The following is a 19,655-nucleotide window of genomic DNA, read 5'->3' as shown; positions in this document are numbered from 1 at the left end:
AAACAGGGGAAAGAATTGACCTAGCGAAGTTTAACGTTTGTTTGCATTAGTTGAAAAAACAAACACCGACTCGAGCATAGCTTTAACTTGAAAAGTTCTAAATTTATAATAGCGTCGCAAACTTTAATGATAATAAGATACATACTGCAAAAACACAGGGATTTGATCTTCGGAAGAACAAACCTTAGATACCCTAAGACATGTATCACGAAGTGGAAAGGTACATTGACATTTATAAATAAGAACCAACATAAATGTTATGTGACGCACTAACAACGACAAATTTTAATGGAAAGCAATAATAGAAGGAACAGTTTTTCTACGGAATTTATTTACGAATAAAATTTAGTAACAACGCACCAAACCAAACCCCAAAAGAGGTTGACAGGTATGCTTTACAGAGTTAATTAAGTTGATGTTTTTCTATGAAATCTCACAACTCAACAAAAACAACAGATGCACTGAAAAAAAATTAAGACATCAATATTTCCCTCCATCGATTTAAAAATTGCATATACAAAAACAAAGCCAATTTTAATTAGTAAAATGAAAAAACAAAAATATAATGAAACCCATTTTACAAGTATAGTGTAAAGTATGACGTATTCCCTGGTTTGAGACCATTCTGCTCTCTTTTTTTTCTCTCATACATTCTACAGTGTCCTATTAGTTTAAAATTTCAAAAAAAAAAAAAGTATTTGAACATCACAACACAAAAATAGTCCCTTCTTTGAAATTGGTCTCTTGAGTTGAAAAGCAAACCTTCTTGCTATCTAAAGTCAATATCCGTTATAGTGTCATTATGTCCATCAAAATTATTAACAAACTATATTAACATCATTTCATTGATACTATTATTATTACATTCTATGTTAATAGTTCAAATGGCCACGTGTGGACTCTTGAGTCAAGACAACCCAACTTTGTGGCTTATACGCTGCTAATATATATGCACTTTAACAAAAAAAACTTGAATAATGTTTTTTTTTGTCGAATAATGGTGAAGCTTGGACTTGGATGGTTATAGTAATAAAAATCTAGAAGTAGAGAAATCAAATTGTGGGGAGAATTTCAATATCACATCTACTGAAAATTTTACATTTTTCTAATTCAAAGTTTGATCATTATCTCATAAAATAAAGTCTATTGAATTTGCATATTCTGATTCGATTTTAGATCTCATATCTTATTTAAACTTATTTTATTTTAACTGAGTTTAAGAGGTGATTGATTATATGTAACATGCTTCTATGATCTTGTATTTTAGATATGTTTCGTCATTTGATGGAAAAAAAACACACGCGGAAGCAACACACAATCACAAATCAACAACAGAAAATAAATAACATATGATTTAACGTGGTTCGGTCGCCAATCTGCAACCTACATCCATCCACGGACAACTAATTAGGTTTTCATTCAGTTTCTTACAATTTTATTACAAACACAAATATCTCTTAAATAAATATTATAAAGAGGACACAATAATTAAGCTCACTCACTTAGACATGGTGTCTAGTCAGCCCTGTCAAATTGGTGTTGACTTTACACTTAACAATATTATTTGTTATTTGTAAGTATTCTCAAATATTTTAATAGTTTAATTTATTTATTTTCGATAAAAAATTAACTTGTGAGTTTAAATAGTTTGGAAGAGTGAGTCCATGTGTTTTTATTTATTTATAAAATATGGGTGAAATATTTTAGCATTATATAAGTTATAATTATTGGTAAAGACAAGCATATAGAGGAATGATTGATGAAAAGACAAATAATAGTTTTGAAGGGAAATATTAAGCAAGATCGGCAACAAAAAGAAAGAAGGGTTTATACTTTGGAAAACGAAAGTGGAAAGAAAAGTAATGAGAAAGTCTTATCAATATGGCACGCTCCACCCCGCGGCCCTGCTGCCCATGCTGCACCCTCTTCTCTCGCAACAATCAATTTTCTTTAACGTTCATTTTACACTAAATCAAAATAATAAATCATTTTTTTTATTGTCATTTAATTACTATCAATGTGTAAACTATCTCACGCACACTTTAACCAATCATCTTAAATATCCGTTTTCATTATGTAATTACTTGTAAGGTTAACAATTACATCACTGTATTATATTGTTTTAATTGTTTGTGCCGTTTTTTTAAAATTAAATTATAATAAAAACTAATCCGATCATTAATATTAACATATGATTAAAGAATTCTGTCATTTTTTTATGTATCTAAATAACTTTTTTATATATGTAGGAAAAAAAATTCGATTAAATTAGTTAAATTATCGAATTAAAATTTATTGAATAATATGATTTTTATATAAATTATAGGCACAATCTCATCTATATCAACGACAATTTTTTGTCGTTATCTACAAAAACTACGATGTGATCATACATGTTTATTTAACTCTTGATTTTATTAATAAACATTTCTTACCTTATTTTGCTTGAAATTTAATATTCAGAATTTATTCTTTAATTTATTACATTTTTTTTCTTTATCTTTTAAATGAAAGATTAAATTAATACAATGTCATCCAAAATACTATGTAGAGAGTAAAACATTTGTATGAACTAAAAACACGAGAACTACATTGCACCAAAAACATAACACGAGAAATACGTGGGATTAAATTTAAGGAAACATCACCGTTGAAGGTACAGAAACTACTGACAAGTCACGCGTACCAAAAAAATTGCATTGTTGAAACGATTTGCATTTTGAATCTGGGCTTCCCAAATGTTTTTGGTCAAAACTGGGCCTTCAATTTCAATACAACAATCACTATTATCCATTTTCTTCCAATTAATGGAAATAATGATTTGTTGCATGCTGTGTTACTTTAAGTTATACGATTATAATTTTTTTTTCTATTACTATCATTCATTTTATTTCGTCCACAAAAATTTATTGAATTAGTAAAGATCAAAATAATATGTAAATCTTGATATGGATAGTCAATAAATATTTATGTAAAGACTTTTTAATGATCAAATAAAATTTTAGGACCACTCACGTAAACTTTGGAGCACTCTCTAATTCATCTTATTTCACACTTTTTACTTTTTCTCGAGCTGTCTTTCTCGGTGTGTCAATATTTTTTTACAAAAAATTGTGTATAAATTACTCATATTCCCCACACCCCACTAACTTAAATCACGTGCATTCATTCTGTGGACGAAGATATGAGAATGAATTAGTGGGATTCTCACTTTCTCATTCATGATAGAAACCAAACAATTTAGAAGGATGGAATTTCTTGAATTTGGTAAAAATCACTTTCTCATACCAAACTACCCCTAAAGGAACACAAAATACCAATTCTTTTTTTCTTGGCTCAAATTTTAACCTTTACATCTTTATTGACTTTGAAATTTTGCATTCTGAAATGGAACCTACCTATCCATAAAACCTCGAGAAACCATACCTAACAAGGAATTCTAATAAAGCACCCCAAATCCATTTTCAGAGCAGCAACAATTTTATTTTCTTAGAAAAGACATACAAGGGGTAGGAGTAAACTAGATAAGTGGTCTCCTGTTTAAATTTAGGACAGAAAAAACAGTATGTGATCATGAATTTGATCCTAAGATTCAACTGTGAAAAAATATGTCAGAAGATATTTGATCCTTGAATACTTTTTAATACTTCAGTACATTAGTTCTAAACATAAATAAATATAAGTGTGTGATATGATGATGGCTTAACCACACACAAATTTCAGCTGAATAACTCTTCAAATTTTCAAAGAGATTCTCTTCTTTCTTTTCTCAAGATCAACCACTGAAACTGTCGATCCAAGTTCTGGATTTCTTGAGCATCAGATAATAGACAAGTAATGGACAAAGACATTGATCCTCTGCAAAGTCAAGTGTTCTCATGATTACAATTTTGATAGACTAAATATTCTCAGAAGTTCAGAACATCATTTGTTGCAGCCTGTAAACAAAACAGAAAACTCCTTACGAGGTTGTAATGGTCATAGGCTCGTGCCAGTTTCTATCAAACATAAAGGCAAAAGCAAATCTATGCTGATCAAGTATTTCTGTTCATTACTCAAACAGCGCCAATCATAGCAATAGGAGTACGCCAAGAATTTATGAGTTAAAGAATGTGATAGAAAAGCAAGAGATTATGAAATTGGTGTCAAGCACATAATCATACTTAAGAATCCTAAAAGTGATGTGCTAAATTTAATGCGTAAAATTAAGTTCTTATCAGTTAAAAACCATATGCATTATAACAAACAGGAAACATATCATGAATAACACTTGTAGAAACTGAAAATGATAATTTTATCAATTACTACACTAATAAACATCTTTCCTTGCATCATTAAACCCTACATATATTGCTGAAGTACCGATGAAACTAGGTAATATTATAAAAAAAAAATCATACTATAAAGCGCTCGTTCTTTAACAAACCCAGGAACTAGCTCCAAATAAAACAGTCAACCACTAAAAGTAGGATGTTTATATCTATATTTATCTACACTAATACGAAGAGAATATCTCTCACAAAACTATTCAATTATCACCACCAAAACTAAACCAACTTTCTCTTGACTTTCTTGTTTCTCACTCACTCACTCCCTACCAAAAGGAAATTTTCTTTGGAGTTATTTTATTTGACATTTACAGTTAGTTTCACTCAAATATGGAAGTACATAGGTCAGGTTTGGGATGGATTCAACCTTCATACACAAAATTCACATAGCAAAACATTTCCACACTCCTCTCCTCATCCATTCAAGGTCTGTTGTTATAATTGATACTAATTCGACCATACCCCCAATTTCCATTTCATTCGCAGATATAGACCCTTATCCAGGTATAGACTCTCTTCCACATAAGGTCGTCATCACAGCAATTATGGATGAACCCTCTAACATTGATGATCTTGTTGACGAACCTAATGTCGATCTTGTTCATGTTTTTTGAAGACACTCTTGAAGTACATATCACTGGTCAAGTTAAGAAGGGTTTTGCTGATACATGTGTAGGTGCAGGCACTGGTTTAAATGGAATGTTTAACCTTGAAGCGTCTACCATTCCAATAGCGTCTACCACTGCCCTAGAGTATAAATCAGTCAGTCCAAAATACTATGTTCTTTACCTTGACAAACTTATTGGCTTTGAGGAGATGATTTACTTGAATTTTCAGGAGAGTTTGAATTATCCAGTTTTACTAATGTTTTGACTTGTGATTAATGTAATGGTTCATTCATTTGTAAAGCATGTGATAAGATTAACAAATGCATATATCGATCTGATGATATGATTTGTGGTTTACACTCACAGTATACATGAAAAGGAGGGAAAATCACATATTCCCTCCCCTTAAGGAGTTGGACTTAAATTTCACAATATGTTGAACATAGGAGGGTGTTTTACCCTAAGAGACACAAAGCATCAATACACCCTTTATGAAATATTAAATGCATTTTACATCACATACACCAAATAAATGTCTACACGATAAATTACTTCACAAGATCATTCTACACACACAAATGGACTTACATAGACACATTAAATCCAATACAATCAATTTCCGAAACTTGTTTATCTTCTCCAGTTATGGATTAAGATATAACTTTATCGGAAAATTCCCCACTTCATCAGCTAATAATAGACTACAAAGTACAAACATAAATTGTCGTCGTTTTCCTTGCTAAAAAGGTATCACTCTTACTCCTATCACCAAATACAAGGACAGTTTTAGAAAACCCCTTAATAAAGAGAGCTGGATTATAAAATTATGAGAAAAAAATAATATTTTTTTTAATACCAAATTAAAATCAAGACAATTAGAACCCAAATTATAACTAAACCAGGAAATAGAAATACTGTGACCAGTTGGACAAAAGAAATTCCAAGTCAATAAACTAATATTCTAAGGCTGTAAGCTTTTATCAAGATTTGAATATCGACATAGTACCAAAGCTTTATGGCCAAGTAGTCAATAGTTTAATCCTAGGACACTACTATTTTCATTAGTAAGTTTCAGCACAAAAGGTTTTCCTATTGACTTGTCTTATGAACAGTAGTTTGATCCTAGAAACCAATATTTTATACATTTTTAAGATTAAAAAATAAAAAAATAAAGCAATAAAACTATATATAATGCTTCAAAATTCAGACCCAATAACATGCACTGTTGTAACTAGTAAATAGGATGGAACTCTGCATTATTTAAATGTGGTTTATGTTTGTGTAATTGAATGAGATAAATTGATGACACCAAACATGGAATTTGTAGCTTAAGCAACTTAACAGCAAGCACAATTTCATCACAAGCAAAGATGGCATATATTTCACAAAAGGAAAATATTTTTTCACCCTATTTCCTCTGAAACCACCTTATATACTTATTTCCTTGAATAAGGAAATTTCCTCTAAAATCTGAGCACTTCACTACAACCAAAGACACAGAGCTTACAATGGCACAATGCCATAAAACTTTTTCCACCTACCATTGCCCAACCCTTTAAACTAAATGGAAAAACCTCCTACAAGCACAGAAGATAAACAGAAGATTAAAAAAAATACCAAACCAAGATTACTATTTCAAATGTTTATGTCTTTAGGACAATGTAAACGAAATGCACAACTTTTCTGCATCAGAAACTCGTCACGAGATATAGCATTTCATTGCAATATATTATTAGCATAAAACGCTCTGATTCTATGGAACTTCCATAGATTTTTCTAATGCAATTCCCAAAAACCTCCTTCAATTTCTCGCAATTCCTAATGAATTTTGCCAATTTGACCTCCTCTATTCTACACTGCAATTTTGAGGAGCATTTCTAGGGTGCTGCCAATGGCACCCGAGGAAGACTAGAGTCCAATGGAGAAGTAATACACAGAAGAGAAGTCAATGGTGGGTGAGGGGGCACCAATGGTAGAGAAGAAGATGAAGAAGTCATTGGCAACGACAAAAAAAGAAAAAAGGACAAAGGTAGTGCAAACCAAGGAAGATTAAGTGTGAATGGAAGATGAGATCTATTGTGGCGGAGGAGCTACACTTTTTGAAGACGAGATCCTTAGCTCCTTCATTATTGCTCAATTCCACTCCATTCCATTGTGCAAACGCTTCCGTTGTGTCCTTGCAAAAGTGAATGAACTTTTCCTCTATTGGTGTTTCTTCCTTGCAAGAATCTTCAGTAAATTCCTCCAATCTATTGTTGTTACATGCTTCAGGAGATCTTTTGTAACCACAACTTCACTTCTATCTCTTTCTATTCTTTTATAGCAGAATCATTGCTCTCTCCACAAGAGAGCACTGATACTCTATCAGAATTTTAAGAGATGCAAGTGACCCTAAGTTTATGAGGCCAAAACTCATATAGCTCATGGAATAAGATAGGACTTCCATAGAATTGTCTCATGGTATTGATAGATATGAAAAAATGCAAATAAAAAGTACATGCATGCTCATCTATAGAGCTTATTTGAGAGGTAATTAAGAACTAACAAAACACCTAACAAACAGATTTCAACTAACAGATATAACACAACAAACATAGTTTATTAATATCCTACAGTAGGGTTTTAGAAGAAAAAATTTGTCATGTATTCAGGTAAAGAATGACAAGATGGAAAAAAGAACTTCAAAGAAAACTCAACAGCAATATTTTAACAACAGATTGATAAGACTCCCCTTTTGGCTAATGAAGTATATGAAAAAAATCATTGACAAATAATAATCTAGCAATAGTCTTAGAAGATAGATAAAGCTTCATTAACCTATTCTTAAGGTACAGTCAACATTAATGATTTCTCTCAAAATTGTTCTGGTGGGTATGAACAGTAGACACGATTTCAACAATAAACATATACTTATTCCCATTATATAACGGACACAAATGATTTCAAAGAATGAAGAAAACAAATAAATAACCAGAAGAATATATATAGGCTGTAACATAAATGGAAGGAGACACAATTAATAATACCAGAAATTTAATATTACAAACTAAAAGGATTAAAGGTATTTCAGCTACCCAGCTTTCTGACACAAGCAGCAAAACTTCAGTAGAGCCTAACCCTTATGCACAAACTTAAACGGTGCATGCAGGAGGAAGAGTTAGATCTGCAAAGTGACCAAATCAAAAACCCATACTTTCAACTAAACAAACAACAACTTAACAAAGACAGCAAAAGCAACAAAAATGGAGCACCATGCATGTAATGCAATTGCTAGAAAGCTTGCGAGAGTGCTGACCTATTTAAAGCCAGTGCTCAATTCCTTTCGCTTAAGTTCTAAAGCAAGACGTTCATTTTCAAGCTTCAATCTTTCATTTTCTAGACTTAGCTTCTCCAACTCCCGATCCTTTTTTTTACTAAACCTCTGCCACTTGAATCTCTGTTTCTCTAGTTCCAGCATCTCAACCTGAATTTGTAGCTTTTGTTCCTCTAACTGAAGGAAGCGAGATTCAACCCATTGCTTCTGTAACCAAGCTGATCTCATGCTTTCAGGTAAACCTTGATTCACATCAGATTGGACCATCTGCCCATGGGGATATGAACTTCTGTTGTAGTCCTGACAATTTAAAGAATTACCAAAAGTATTGCAATCTTCCTGATCTTGGCCTTGTTTTGGTTTCTTCATAGATCCACCTAATGGTGCATGTATTCCTCTACTATCACCATGGGAAGTACAATTCTCTTCAAAGTCATCATGATCATCAATTTCCACATCTGGATCATCTTCGCCCTGATCGTCATGATGGGACCTTCTCATATCATCATTATCATGATCATCCCTATTTCGGAGCGCTAACTGCAGTGAACGTTGCAATGCAGGATCATGGGGTAAATGCAACCTATTACCATTATGGTAAGAACACATCTCCTCATAGAACAAGTGTTTTGAGCTTAATATTTTTCGAACATCGTCCTTTTCTTTATCAGAAAGAAAATCTATTACATCCAACAGTGCAGGCTTTTCAACAACCTGACAAGAAGTGCCTCTCCCTAGCATATCGTTAAGCTTTTTATATCTTTTATTGAGATCATTGAATTTATCCTCGCATTGCTGAGGTGAGACATGATAACCCCTCTCAGCCATGACCTTGGAAACAGATTTCCACTTACCCTTCTTCTGTAACACTGCAAATTTCCTTCTTCCACTTCCACTTCCACCACCATCGCCAGTTACATCCTCACCAATATAAGAAACAGCGGTTATCAGAAGTTTTACCATCTTATCGGTCCATTTCACCCGCTGCCAAGGCGATCCTTTCTTCCCTCTACCAGCTTCATGGTGACAATCAACACCATCCTCGGTAAAGCTCGGCTCGTCTTCCTCACTCGCTGAGTTTTTGCTTCTGTCTCCTTTACTAAACTCTGTCATTGAAATGGTTTGGTCACAATTCTGCAGGGTTCCCATTGTAAGAGGGAAAACATCATGAACTGTGGAGTGTACAGAAGACCCTTGACGCGGATGACTTTGATGTTGGTGCATGGTATGGGGATGTTGTGCTTGATGCTGAACCCGAATTGATCCCGGCAAATTAAAGCCACCAAAAGATGTTCCACCTTGAATTATACCTCCCTGGGGCAAATTCCCTTCCATAGCTTCGCATAAACCACAACCCAAATCAGACAAATGAACCCATTAGACCTCAAATCCTAGTTCCAACCCAATTTCTTTCAACCCTTTTCACATTACCTACATATTGAACCCATGCAAACTCATTTATGGTCAATCATCCAACAGCTTTTTCATTTTCATCTACGACCCTTGATCTTCAAGTAAAATTAGCCACCAATTTAAAAGGAACAAATCTATCTCACAAACATCATTTCACAGAGACCAATATCTCAAATCCACACACAAAAAAGAAAAACTATCACGCCAACAGAGGGGGACAACTCCAAAGAAATACCCAGATGCAAAACAAACGAATAGGGTTCAAAAAGTGCAGAAAAACAGCATAAAAACCTTCAAGGCTCGTCAACAAGGAAGCCAGGTACTAATCTGCCCGTAATCTGAAAAGAACTGCACTCCCAGAAACCAAAAAAAGGACCTTTCTGCAACCAATCCCAGAATCCAGAACCCAAGATCATGAGAAACACATCTCCTATCAAGCAGAGAAAGAGTCGAAGGCTGTGAAAAATGAAAAGAAAACCACCAAAAAGGAAGAGTATCAGGACAACCAAGTGAAGAACATACTCAGAAAAGGCGTGTATTCTAATCAGTGAATCACCTTTTGTTATTTAATGAAACGTTACAAAAAAAATCAATAAATTAATTGAAACACTAATTACCATATAATTGTTATTCAACACTCGGCAGCAGTCTGCTTAGAATGATGTAGAAAAGAAAATTGGCAGCTAGACCCTTATTTCTCGAGATAAAACAGAGAAAACTTAGAACTTTTGTCGAGTATTTGCAGCATTAATTTTAATTTAAATTACCATTTTCCGCAATAATTTTCGTCATTTTCAATAATGGACAAGTTAATAAACAGAAATTATAATTTTAGTTTCCAAAAATCACCAATAAACATATTAGATTAGAAGAGTGTTAGTGATATGTGAAACTAGTTTAATAGTTGTTATAGATACAATGTCAGACGATGTAAAGAAAGAACCTTAACAGGTTCAATGTATTCAGAGATATAGTGGGTCCTCCAAAGGCAAGTCGGTCTCATTCAAAACAATACACATTATATACTATTTTTTAAAATAATTGAATAAAAGGCGCCAAACATATATTATAGTCGGTACAAAATTATGTCTGGTCTCTTTTGTTGCAACTTGGCAGTCCAACAGATATCTAAATCTAATCTAATCTCCAACAATTCCGGTCTAAGCATAAGACAAGACAATCTCATGTTCATGCATCTTTTTTTTTTCATTTAATATATTCACTCTCCCTTTCATTTCAAAAGTGTGATAGTAAATAAATTTTCAACCCCTCCTTTTTAGACCTTGAGAAAAGTGACTAAATTGTTAATAACACTTGGGAATACATCATTATAATTCACAAAAAGGTCCTCATCCAATCACTTTATGCTTACAAATATGTTTCAATTCATATAATGATATATAGACTTAAATATATATTTTTAGTTTATTTGATATAGCAATTGTTTTAATCTTAAAAAAATTGTAGGATCTAGTGTTTTGAAGAAAAAAGATTATAGTTGTTTTCTAGTTTTTAAAAAACAAAAAGTTGTTCTAGAAGACCTGTTGGTCAATGAAAACAAGAAAATCATGTTTTTTCTGTTGGTAAGTTATGTTTGCTGAGAGAACATTGTGCTAATTTTTGTGAGGACTAAAAAAAGGCAATGATAACTTTTGTAAAAAATTGTATTTTTTTTAAATTAAGATTTTGTCAAATAAGAAACTAGAAGTATGTTTAAATATATATTCATAAAAAAAATATGTGCTATGGTAGATATTTTATAGTTTTAGTTTAGTAAATATAAATGTGTAAAATATTTATTACTAAAAATAACACTTTAAAATTAGGTACCACTATCAATATATATATTTCTATAATGTACTTATAAATAACAGAAGACTGATAAACTTGTCATTGGTAAAAATTAACTACTCTCATAATTTGATTTTTTTTTATTATAAACTAGTGGAATGCAACAGCGCTTGGCTATTCGCATTCTCCTTTTTTACTCAACTTTCATGATGATAGAAATTTAATATACATACAAAAATAATCTTACATACATATAGAAATAATTTTGGATGAGTCGAAAAAAAATAACATGTAAAAGAAAAATGATGAATTTATTAAACAACCTCTTTTTTTCTTCTCTGGTTTGAGTTTATCTTTCTCTTCTTTCCTTGGTAGTTTTGGAATCGGAGAGTATAATGATGTTCACGTTAAGATTAAGATTGATTTGATAGTAGATATAAGAGAATAATGATTTTACCAAAGAATATAGTTATTTGAAATGGAGTGAAGAGGGTGATTGAAAATAAAGGTTATTTTATCTGATATGTGAGATTTGGTGTAAAAACGTGTGAGAGTATGTTTTCTCTTCCTATTGTTGTCTTAAAATAAGAAATTAAGGGAAGAGTGATGAGTTAGCATATAAAAACTGTATATTAATATTAATTTAAAAATTAAAAATTAATTTTATTTTTTAAGTAATTTATATGAAATGACAAAATACTTCATTGTACTAATGAAATGAGATATATTAAATAAGGATAGAATAAAAAAAACAAATATGTACATCAAAAAATGATTATAATGGAGAATCCCTTTATATATATATAGATAAAGTTATACAGTAAGAGAGTTTAGATATTTGGTTTATGAATAATCTAACTCATTAACTATACCTCCTACTTGGAGACGTTAAAAAGTTAAATAATTATTCATTAATTACAATAATGAGATAAATAGTAGGTGAATAGGAAGATTAAAAAAATATAGTAGATGAGAAATATTAAAGATGTCTAATAAATAATTGAAAATCTTACTTACTTCCTATGTTATAAATTGAAAAAAAAATGTTTTTTGTCTATAGACTTTTTTTTTTATTTTTGGTTTTAATTTCACTCTACACATTTGATTCATTTGATCATCATGTCTCAAAACAATGATGATAATGGTTTATAATAATAGTGTTATTGTTTAGTCTACGTGACTAATATTCACTAATATGAATGAAGTATATATAAAAAAAATATTTTAGAGATGTGTAAGATGAGTGAGGAGTAAAGAAATTGTATAATATTTTTTTTTTACAGTTTGGTTATGATAATTTGTTGTGATGTTTGTAGATTCAACCACATTGTTATTACTTTTCATTGGATGAGAAAGTGGAAGATGAGGGAAACAAGAAGTTGCATGAGTTAGCCAACAATGGAGGAGTTGCTTAAAAATGGTGTTAAGTTGAAGGAGAAATCAGTGATGAAGAGGAAATTTGGAAAATGAAAATGTGTTTTTTTTTATTCCAGAATTCATACTTATGTTTTGTTTTATATTTTTAACTTGAAAAAAAATTCTATTATGTATAGTATAGTATCATTTACCATATTTAATGTATTAATACTTTTGTATTCAAATAGTTTTTTTTAAATGAAGTTGTAATAGATGAAAGATCATTATTGTTTTGAGAGTATTTTCAATCTTTCTTATTGAAGTGGATTTAGTAATAAATAAACAAAATGTTAATAGTATTTCATTAAGTAACCCAGTTAAATGGATAAAATGTAAGTAATAATAATAAAAGTAAATAGTAGGACTGAGTTAATAAAGTTTAAGTTAATATGGCATTTGTCCATAAATGAATGATACAACTTAATAAAATATAAGGGCATGTTATAATAAAAGAAAAGATTTGCTTATCAATATAACACAACAATCACATAATTGAAAAAAATCCTCAAAAATACAATATGCTAAATAATTGTCTAGCCAAAAAGTTTAAAAAGTGACAACATAAGCTCATTACCTAAACATCACAACTTTTTTTTAAAAAAAATAGATGTTCATGAATAATACATTCTTCACCTCCTTATATTGAAGAGGTTATAAAATTTTCCATGTGATGAAAAGTTACAAAGAACTTTAAAGTTACAAAGAACTTTTCGGTCAAATCATCACTTACAAAACACAATAAAAGACATAATCAATAAAACATTATCCATCAAATGTAATAAAAAAATACCCTTTGTTTATATCATGAATTTATCCTAAATAAAAATCCCAAATTCCCCAATAAAAAAAATCCTACGGTATAAAAAATGTAAGAAATGAATGAGAGAATTAAGTTAATAGGTCAACCTAAAAAGAATAAATACCATTAAACATTTGTAATCATCCACACACCAATACCAAACAAACCCCTTAATCTTTACATGAAAGAAAAACTTCTAAAAAAACCAACATGAGTGCAAATGAAGGAAGAGAAAAGAAAAAACAAGAAAGAACCTTTGCATTTTAAAGAAAATATTTCTCTTAAACTCTACTAAATTTTCAAACTAGAATCAAAATATTATACTTATTTCTTTATCAATTTATAAACATGACAAATATACCTTATTATGTTTACATCAAAGTGGAAGGGATGACAAAGGGACGGGTGTAGATTTTACTAACTCATCCACATTCTTCAAGTAAACATTCATTCTCATTCACATCTAATAGATATAAAAAAAAATATGTCTCGTCCTCATTTTCATTGGAAAATGGGTATACTCCTACCCATGTTCATACCTTAGTTTGTACCTGCCTCCTTATTATTACGAATATTAGTTAAATAATTCTTTATAAAAATAAAAATCACAATAAAAAAAACATGATATTATAACTAATAATGTATTATCTATGTCATTTTTTCTTTTTTATATTTTTACTTTTCAAACTTATATACATAAACTAACATAAAATTACAAAAGTTGGCATAGATTAAAAATAACACGATAAAATATCCCGTAATAATAATGATGATAAAGTTTATTTGTAACACTTTATAAATACTAAGATAATAATTAAAAAAATTATTCTCCAACTTATATTATTACATATCAAAGTATTTATAAACATTAAAATATTTACATTTATTCTATAAGAGAATATATATATATATATATATATATATATTTGTTAATTATTTCACGGATCTTGCATTCATATCTACTTATGTACATATTACATCCAAAGTATATATCATACATTAAAAAAAATGGGTAAGTTATTTAAATATAAAGAATGTTGTTATAAACAAATACTTTCATAATCACAACACATAAAAATAGATCGCACATAGATCTATATAGCATAAGGATATTCATTAAAGAATATTAAGTGATGTTTTTCAAAATACTAGTATTAAGCAAGTCATAAAAGAGAATAACATTTTTATCATTTAAGCATACTTGAGCTTCATGGATTCAAAGTAAGTTTAAGACATTAAAAATCCATAACTTTTGGCATTCCATATGTAAAATAAAGTCTCATACTTATTCACAACATTAATCAATTATAAAAAATTATCTAATTACAAATATTAAAAAAAAACATGCAAAATATGCTCATAATTACATTAAAGTATGACATAAAAAACTATTTAAATTAAATAAATCAATAATATTCAACATAACCTTTTGTAGCATATATTACACTCTCTTACTTCATTATATTGTATCAAAATCCAAAAATAATTCATAAAAATATAAATATTATGTGATAATGATTAAGTATAACAACTAATACCAAATTTCACTCATCCAAACATACTTGAATATAAATCATAAGAAAAACAAGAGGACAAGTTACAAATCTTATGAATACTTCAAGTTTTAAAAAAATATTTACTAAACTTAAAAATAAAAATCATAACAACTTCAACTGAAATTGACAACTTGACATTTGCTCACCAAAAGAGTCCTAACTTAAGTTATAGACCCTCTTCCTAATTTATTTCAAACCCATCGTAAAGCCAACATTCAAAAACTACAACTTTCATGAAAACTACCAAGCTTAACTTGAAAGACATTGATTTGCTCAACACTTACAAAACTACTAAGCAAAATTAACAAAAGTTTTCCTCTATTTGCTCTGGAGTTTGAATCCACTCAACAAATTTATAATATTGCATTGCGTGAATTATAAACCATCAAACATATTCAAGCCAAAAAGTAATGTTAACTTTGCATGAGATCCAATGAGCAAATTTTTGCAAAAAATATATCATTTTTCATATTTTTCAAAATCAACTCCAAACTTCAACCAATTATTTATTTTAACCAAAATACATGTTTAACAAGTTTTAAATGTTTAACTATAACCAACTAGCGTACTATTTCCATAGTCACACCAATCCAACCAATTTTGACCACACGATCAAATATTCAATTCTAAGCAAATCCATGAGTAAAATCAAATTCAAAGCTTATAACTAAACCTTAGTCATTCCTAGTTTTCTCAACCAAGTTAAATCATCTATTTTCAAGTACTCTTTAGAAAAGTACTAAAACATAACCCTTACACTTACTTGCTCAAATTTGATAACGTCAACTACCTAAAACATTCTATAAGTTTATATCAATATAACAAAAGTTAAGCCTACCAAACTTAATTATATAAACTTAAAAAAAAATCAAGATGAATATATTACACCTAGTTTCAATTATTATAATACAATCCAACATTATTCATAATCTAATATTATTATCAAGTCATGACTCTCACCCTTAACAATAACAATTTTCATAACAAAAGGTACAAAAAGGTACAAAAATAAACTCAAAGTATATCATCAAAATTTCTCTCAAACCCTAATGTTCCACATATTTTTCAAGTTCAATCTCAATTAAAGGACAAACTTTCAATAATTATGCACTAACTTAAACATTTAACTTTGATTCGTTTGGAAAAGTCAATAAAGAGGGAAAATTGAGAAAACTCCAATATTCTAAGGATTCTAATTTAACTTTTGTTTTGTTAGGAATGATCCTTAACTCGTTAATGAAGGATCTAAAAAAATGAGAAACCATGTGAGAATATTAGAGAAAAAAAAGAGAATGGAAACTTAGAGATAAAGAATGATAACACGCAGTTGAGGAAAGTGAGATTTTTATATTATTTATCTAAATTTATTATACATATTAACATGAGTATATGATGTGACACTACAAGAAAAAATGGTTTTAATAGGGGTTTATTTTTACATTATCCAGGGTTAAAACCTCTATTAAGTTATTTACCTAGGATTGCAGTTTTCCCCACTAAATCATCACTGGGAAATGTGTTCCCCGGGGGGTTTTTAAACCTAAGGAAAAGTCTTTCAAAACCTCTATTAAATATCATGGGTTTAAGAACCTCCATAAAATACCATGAGTTTCAAAACCTCTATAAAATATCATGGGTTTCGAAATTTTTGTAAAATGACTTGCCGTTTAAAATAACCTTCAACCCCATTTTTCACTATATCTAACGATCCTCCTAACTTCTCTCTTCCACCGTAAACACACTGCTCTCCATCACAAGTTCAATGGTCGTTGACGACAGTCCTAACAAGGAATCACAATTCAGTCACACTTATGTCTATTATATATAAGGAGAAGAAACACTAAATACAACAGTATATTCTTCTTACTCCAATATTGCTTCTTTCATCACCTTATTGCCCTAACTTGGGTCACAAGTTAATTTTACCTAACTCGACAACAACTAGTGTTTATCACTGCTTTATATATTCTAAATAATTGTATTATCTATTAGATGTGGGCTTCAAAGTCATGTGTGTTCTTGGCTAAAGATTGCAAGAACATATTGTGAGGAGAAATTAACTTTATCACTTTTCACTTTCACAATGAATTAATTATTATATGCATTTTAAAATAAAGACCTTAATTTAAAATATTTCAAAACTATAAGAATTAAATATCAAAAATTAAAACTAAAACTAAAATTGCACATAAAATATATGTACATCAAAAGTAAAAACAAAATAAGTTAAGTTTTTTGAAGTATGAGCTAGTAACAAAAAAAAAACTAGGAATTATATAAACCACATATCATCAATCACAAAAAATATGCAAATACTGTTGAAATACTTATTATCCAAGATTAGTTGTTGATATACTTATTATCCAATGCTATTTTGCTAAGTTTTTAAAATAAATTTTTAAAACTTTAGAAAACTTATTTGTAATGTAAAGTTACACTTTCAAAATTTTAGAGAGTTTAGTTATAAAATATATTAAAACTATGTAGTTTTTAATTATTTATTTATAAATAGATTTAATTTTTTTTATTTATTGAAGTTTGAAAAATCTGGAGTGTTTTGTTGAGGTTCTACAATAAATCTTTGGAATTTAATGAAGGTTAAAAAAACCTCTGTTATTTTACCGAGGTTTTAGAAAAAAATCTTTGCAATTTAACGAAGGTTAAAAAAACCTCTATTATTTTGCTAAGGTTTTCGAATAAACCTTTGGAATTTAATGAAGGTTAAAAAAACCTTTGTTATTTTGCTAAGGTTTTAGAATAAACCTTTGGAATTTAACGAAGGTTAAAAAAATCTCCATTATTTTGCTAAGGTTTTAGAATAAACCTTTGAAATTTAATGAAGATTAAAAAAACTCCGTTATTTTGTTGAGGTTTGAGGTTTTAAAATAAACCTCTAAAATTTAACGAAGGTTAAAAAAAGTCCGTTATTTTGCTGAGGTTTGATGTTTTAAAATAAACTTTTGAAATTTAACGAAGGTTAAAAAAACCTCTACTATTTTGCTAAGGTTTTTGAATAAACCTTGGAACTTAATAGAGATTAAAAAACCTCCGTTAATTAAATCAATTCTTAAGGTTATATCAACCTCCACTAAATAACCTCAATTAAAACCTTTTTTTCTTGTAGTGTGATTCCATCACCAATATTAAAACAAAAATATTTTTTAAACTTTATTCATTTCAAATAGTATATAATAAATCATTCCTCTCACATTTTATATTTCTATTGACATTTTAAGAGAAAGGTTATGTTTGAAATTATTTCAACTTTTTTTTTTATTGTGACTTACATAAATTGTACATAGCGAATGTTATATTGAATCAAACTACAATCGAATTATGGTGATTAGAATACAATTACATCCTAATTATTAATTATAATTTTTGGTTTAATAATAAATGCTCAATCCAATATTTTTTTACTAATTAAAATATTTTTTTAGTAGGTTGTGTTGAATTAATGGGATCTAAGTTCAAGAAGGAGGTTAATTGTACCTAGTTAGATTTTCGCAATAAGTGGTTTATAACAAACTTGAAAAAAAATTAACTTATTACTTTTCAAAACAACAAATTGATTTTTAGATAAATACACCGATTAAGAAAAATAAATTTATTTTTATTAACTTATTCACAATCGATTGAGTAAACCAGTAAAGAAGATTATGCAAAAAAAAATTAAAACCCAATGATAAAGAAAGCATAAAAGACACCAGGAATTTGTACTGGTTCACTCACAACATAGCTACATCCATTCCCACCTCACATCAAGATGAAATTCACTAAATTAACACAAGTCTTTTACAAGAAGAGCAAAAATAGTTCCTGAACACTACAAAAAATCAAATCACTCTCTGCAACACCCTTTCACAACTGTGATTCCCACCAAAAAACGTTATCTTGGCCCCCAACACACACAAAATTACAAAACAGTAATAAAGAGAACGAAAACACCTTGACTGCGGACCAAGAAATGCAACAAGATCTTTCAATTCACAGCAGTACTTGAAGAATCTTTGACCTCTATCTAGATGATGATGAAATTTAGGTTCCAATAACTGTCAAAGAACCTTCAAAGACTCATTCTTTCAAAAACTACTCACACTTAGGATTCTCACACATCGTAAAAGTGTATACTATGTAAGTAACATTTTTCTGAAAACAAACACACCCTTTTATAGAAGTTAAAACAAAAACGGTTTTAAAACATAATGGATACCGTTAGTAAAATCAACCAGTTAAAAATCAAAGCAATATGCTGATTTTACTTAAAAATTATGGTTGGTATGAAAACTGATTTTTCTCTAATAAAAAGTACTTAAACTGAAAACAATTCTAAAATTATCTTCATATCAAAATATGGTTTGAGTATATAAAACATTTTATAGAAAAATCTAAAAACATTTCAATATTTTTAATAAATTGATTTAAAAGATA

General features: G+C 29.4%; 1 protein-coding gene across 5 annotated transcripts; it reads right to left on the bottom strand.

The window, feature by feature from the left end:
* Positions 1-3,568: 3,568 nt before the first annotated feature.
* On the bottom strand, positions 3,569-10,256 carry LOC137827816 (uncharacterized). Of its 5 annotated transcripts, none has more exons than XR_011083779.1 (3): positions 8,232-10,201; positions 8,011-8,099; positions 3,569-3,938 (listed from the first exon to the last, which is right to left on the bottom strand). XR_011083779.1 is itself a non-coding variant. In XM_068634157.1 (3 exons), exon 2 carries the CDS (start codon positions 9,582-9,584, stop codon positions 8,232-8,234), a length of 1,353 nt encoding a protein of 450 aa, XP_068490258.1. In that variant the 5' UTR covers positions 9,585-9,680; positions 9,954-10,199; the 3' UTR covers positions 3,569-3,938. The 5 variants fall into 5 exon arrangements, 3 of the variants coding, with proteins under 3 accessions (XP_068490258.1, XP_068490257.1, XP_068490259.1); XR_011083780.1 differs by having other exon boundaries at positions 3,569-3,858; positions 8,232-10,197; XM_068634157.1 differs by lacking the exon at positions 8,011-8,099 and having other exon boundaries at positions 8,232-9,680; positions 9,954-10,199.
* Positions 10,257-19,655: the final 9,399 nt, after the last annotated feature.

Source organism: Phaseolus vulgaris, chromosome 7 (assembly GCF_000499845.2).
Source record: "Phaseolus vulgaris cultivar G19833 chromosome 7, P. vulgaris v2.0, whole genome shotgun sequence".
NCBI lineage: Eukaryota > Viridiplantae > Streptophyta > Magnoliopsida > Fabales > Fabaceae > Phaseolus > Phaseolus vulgaris.
This window is presented reverse-complemented; position numbering and strand designations above follow the sequence as displayed.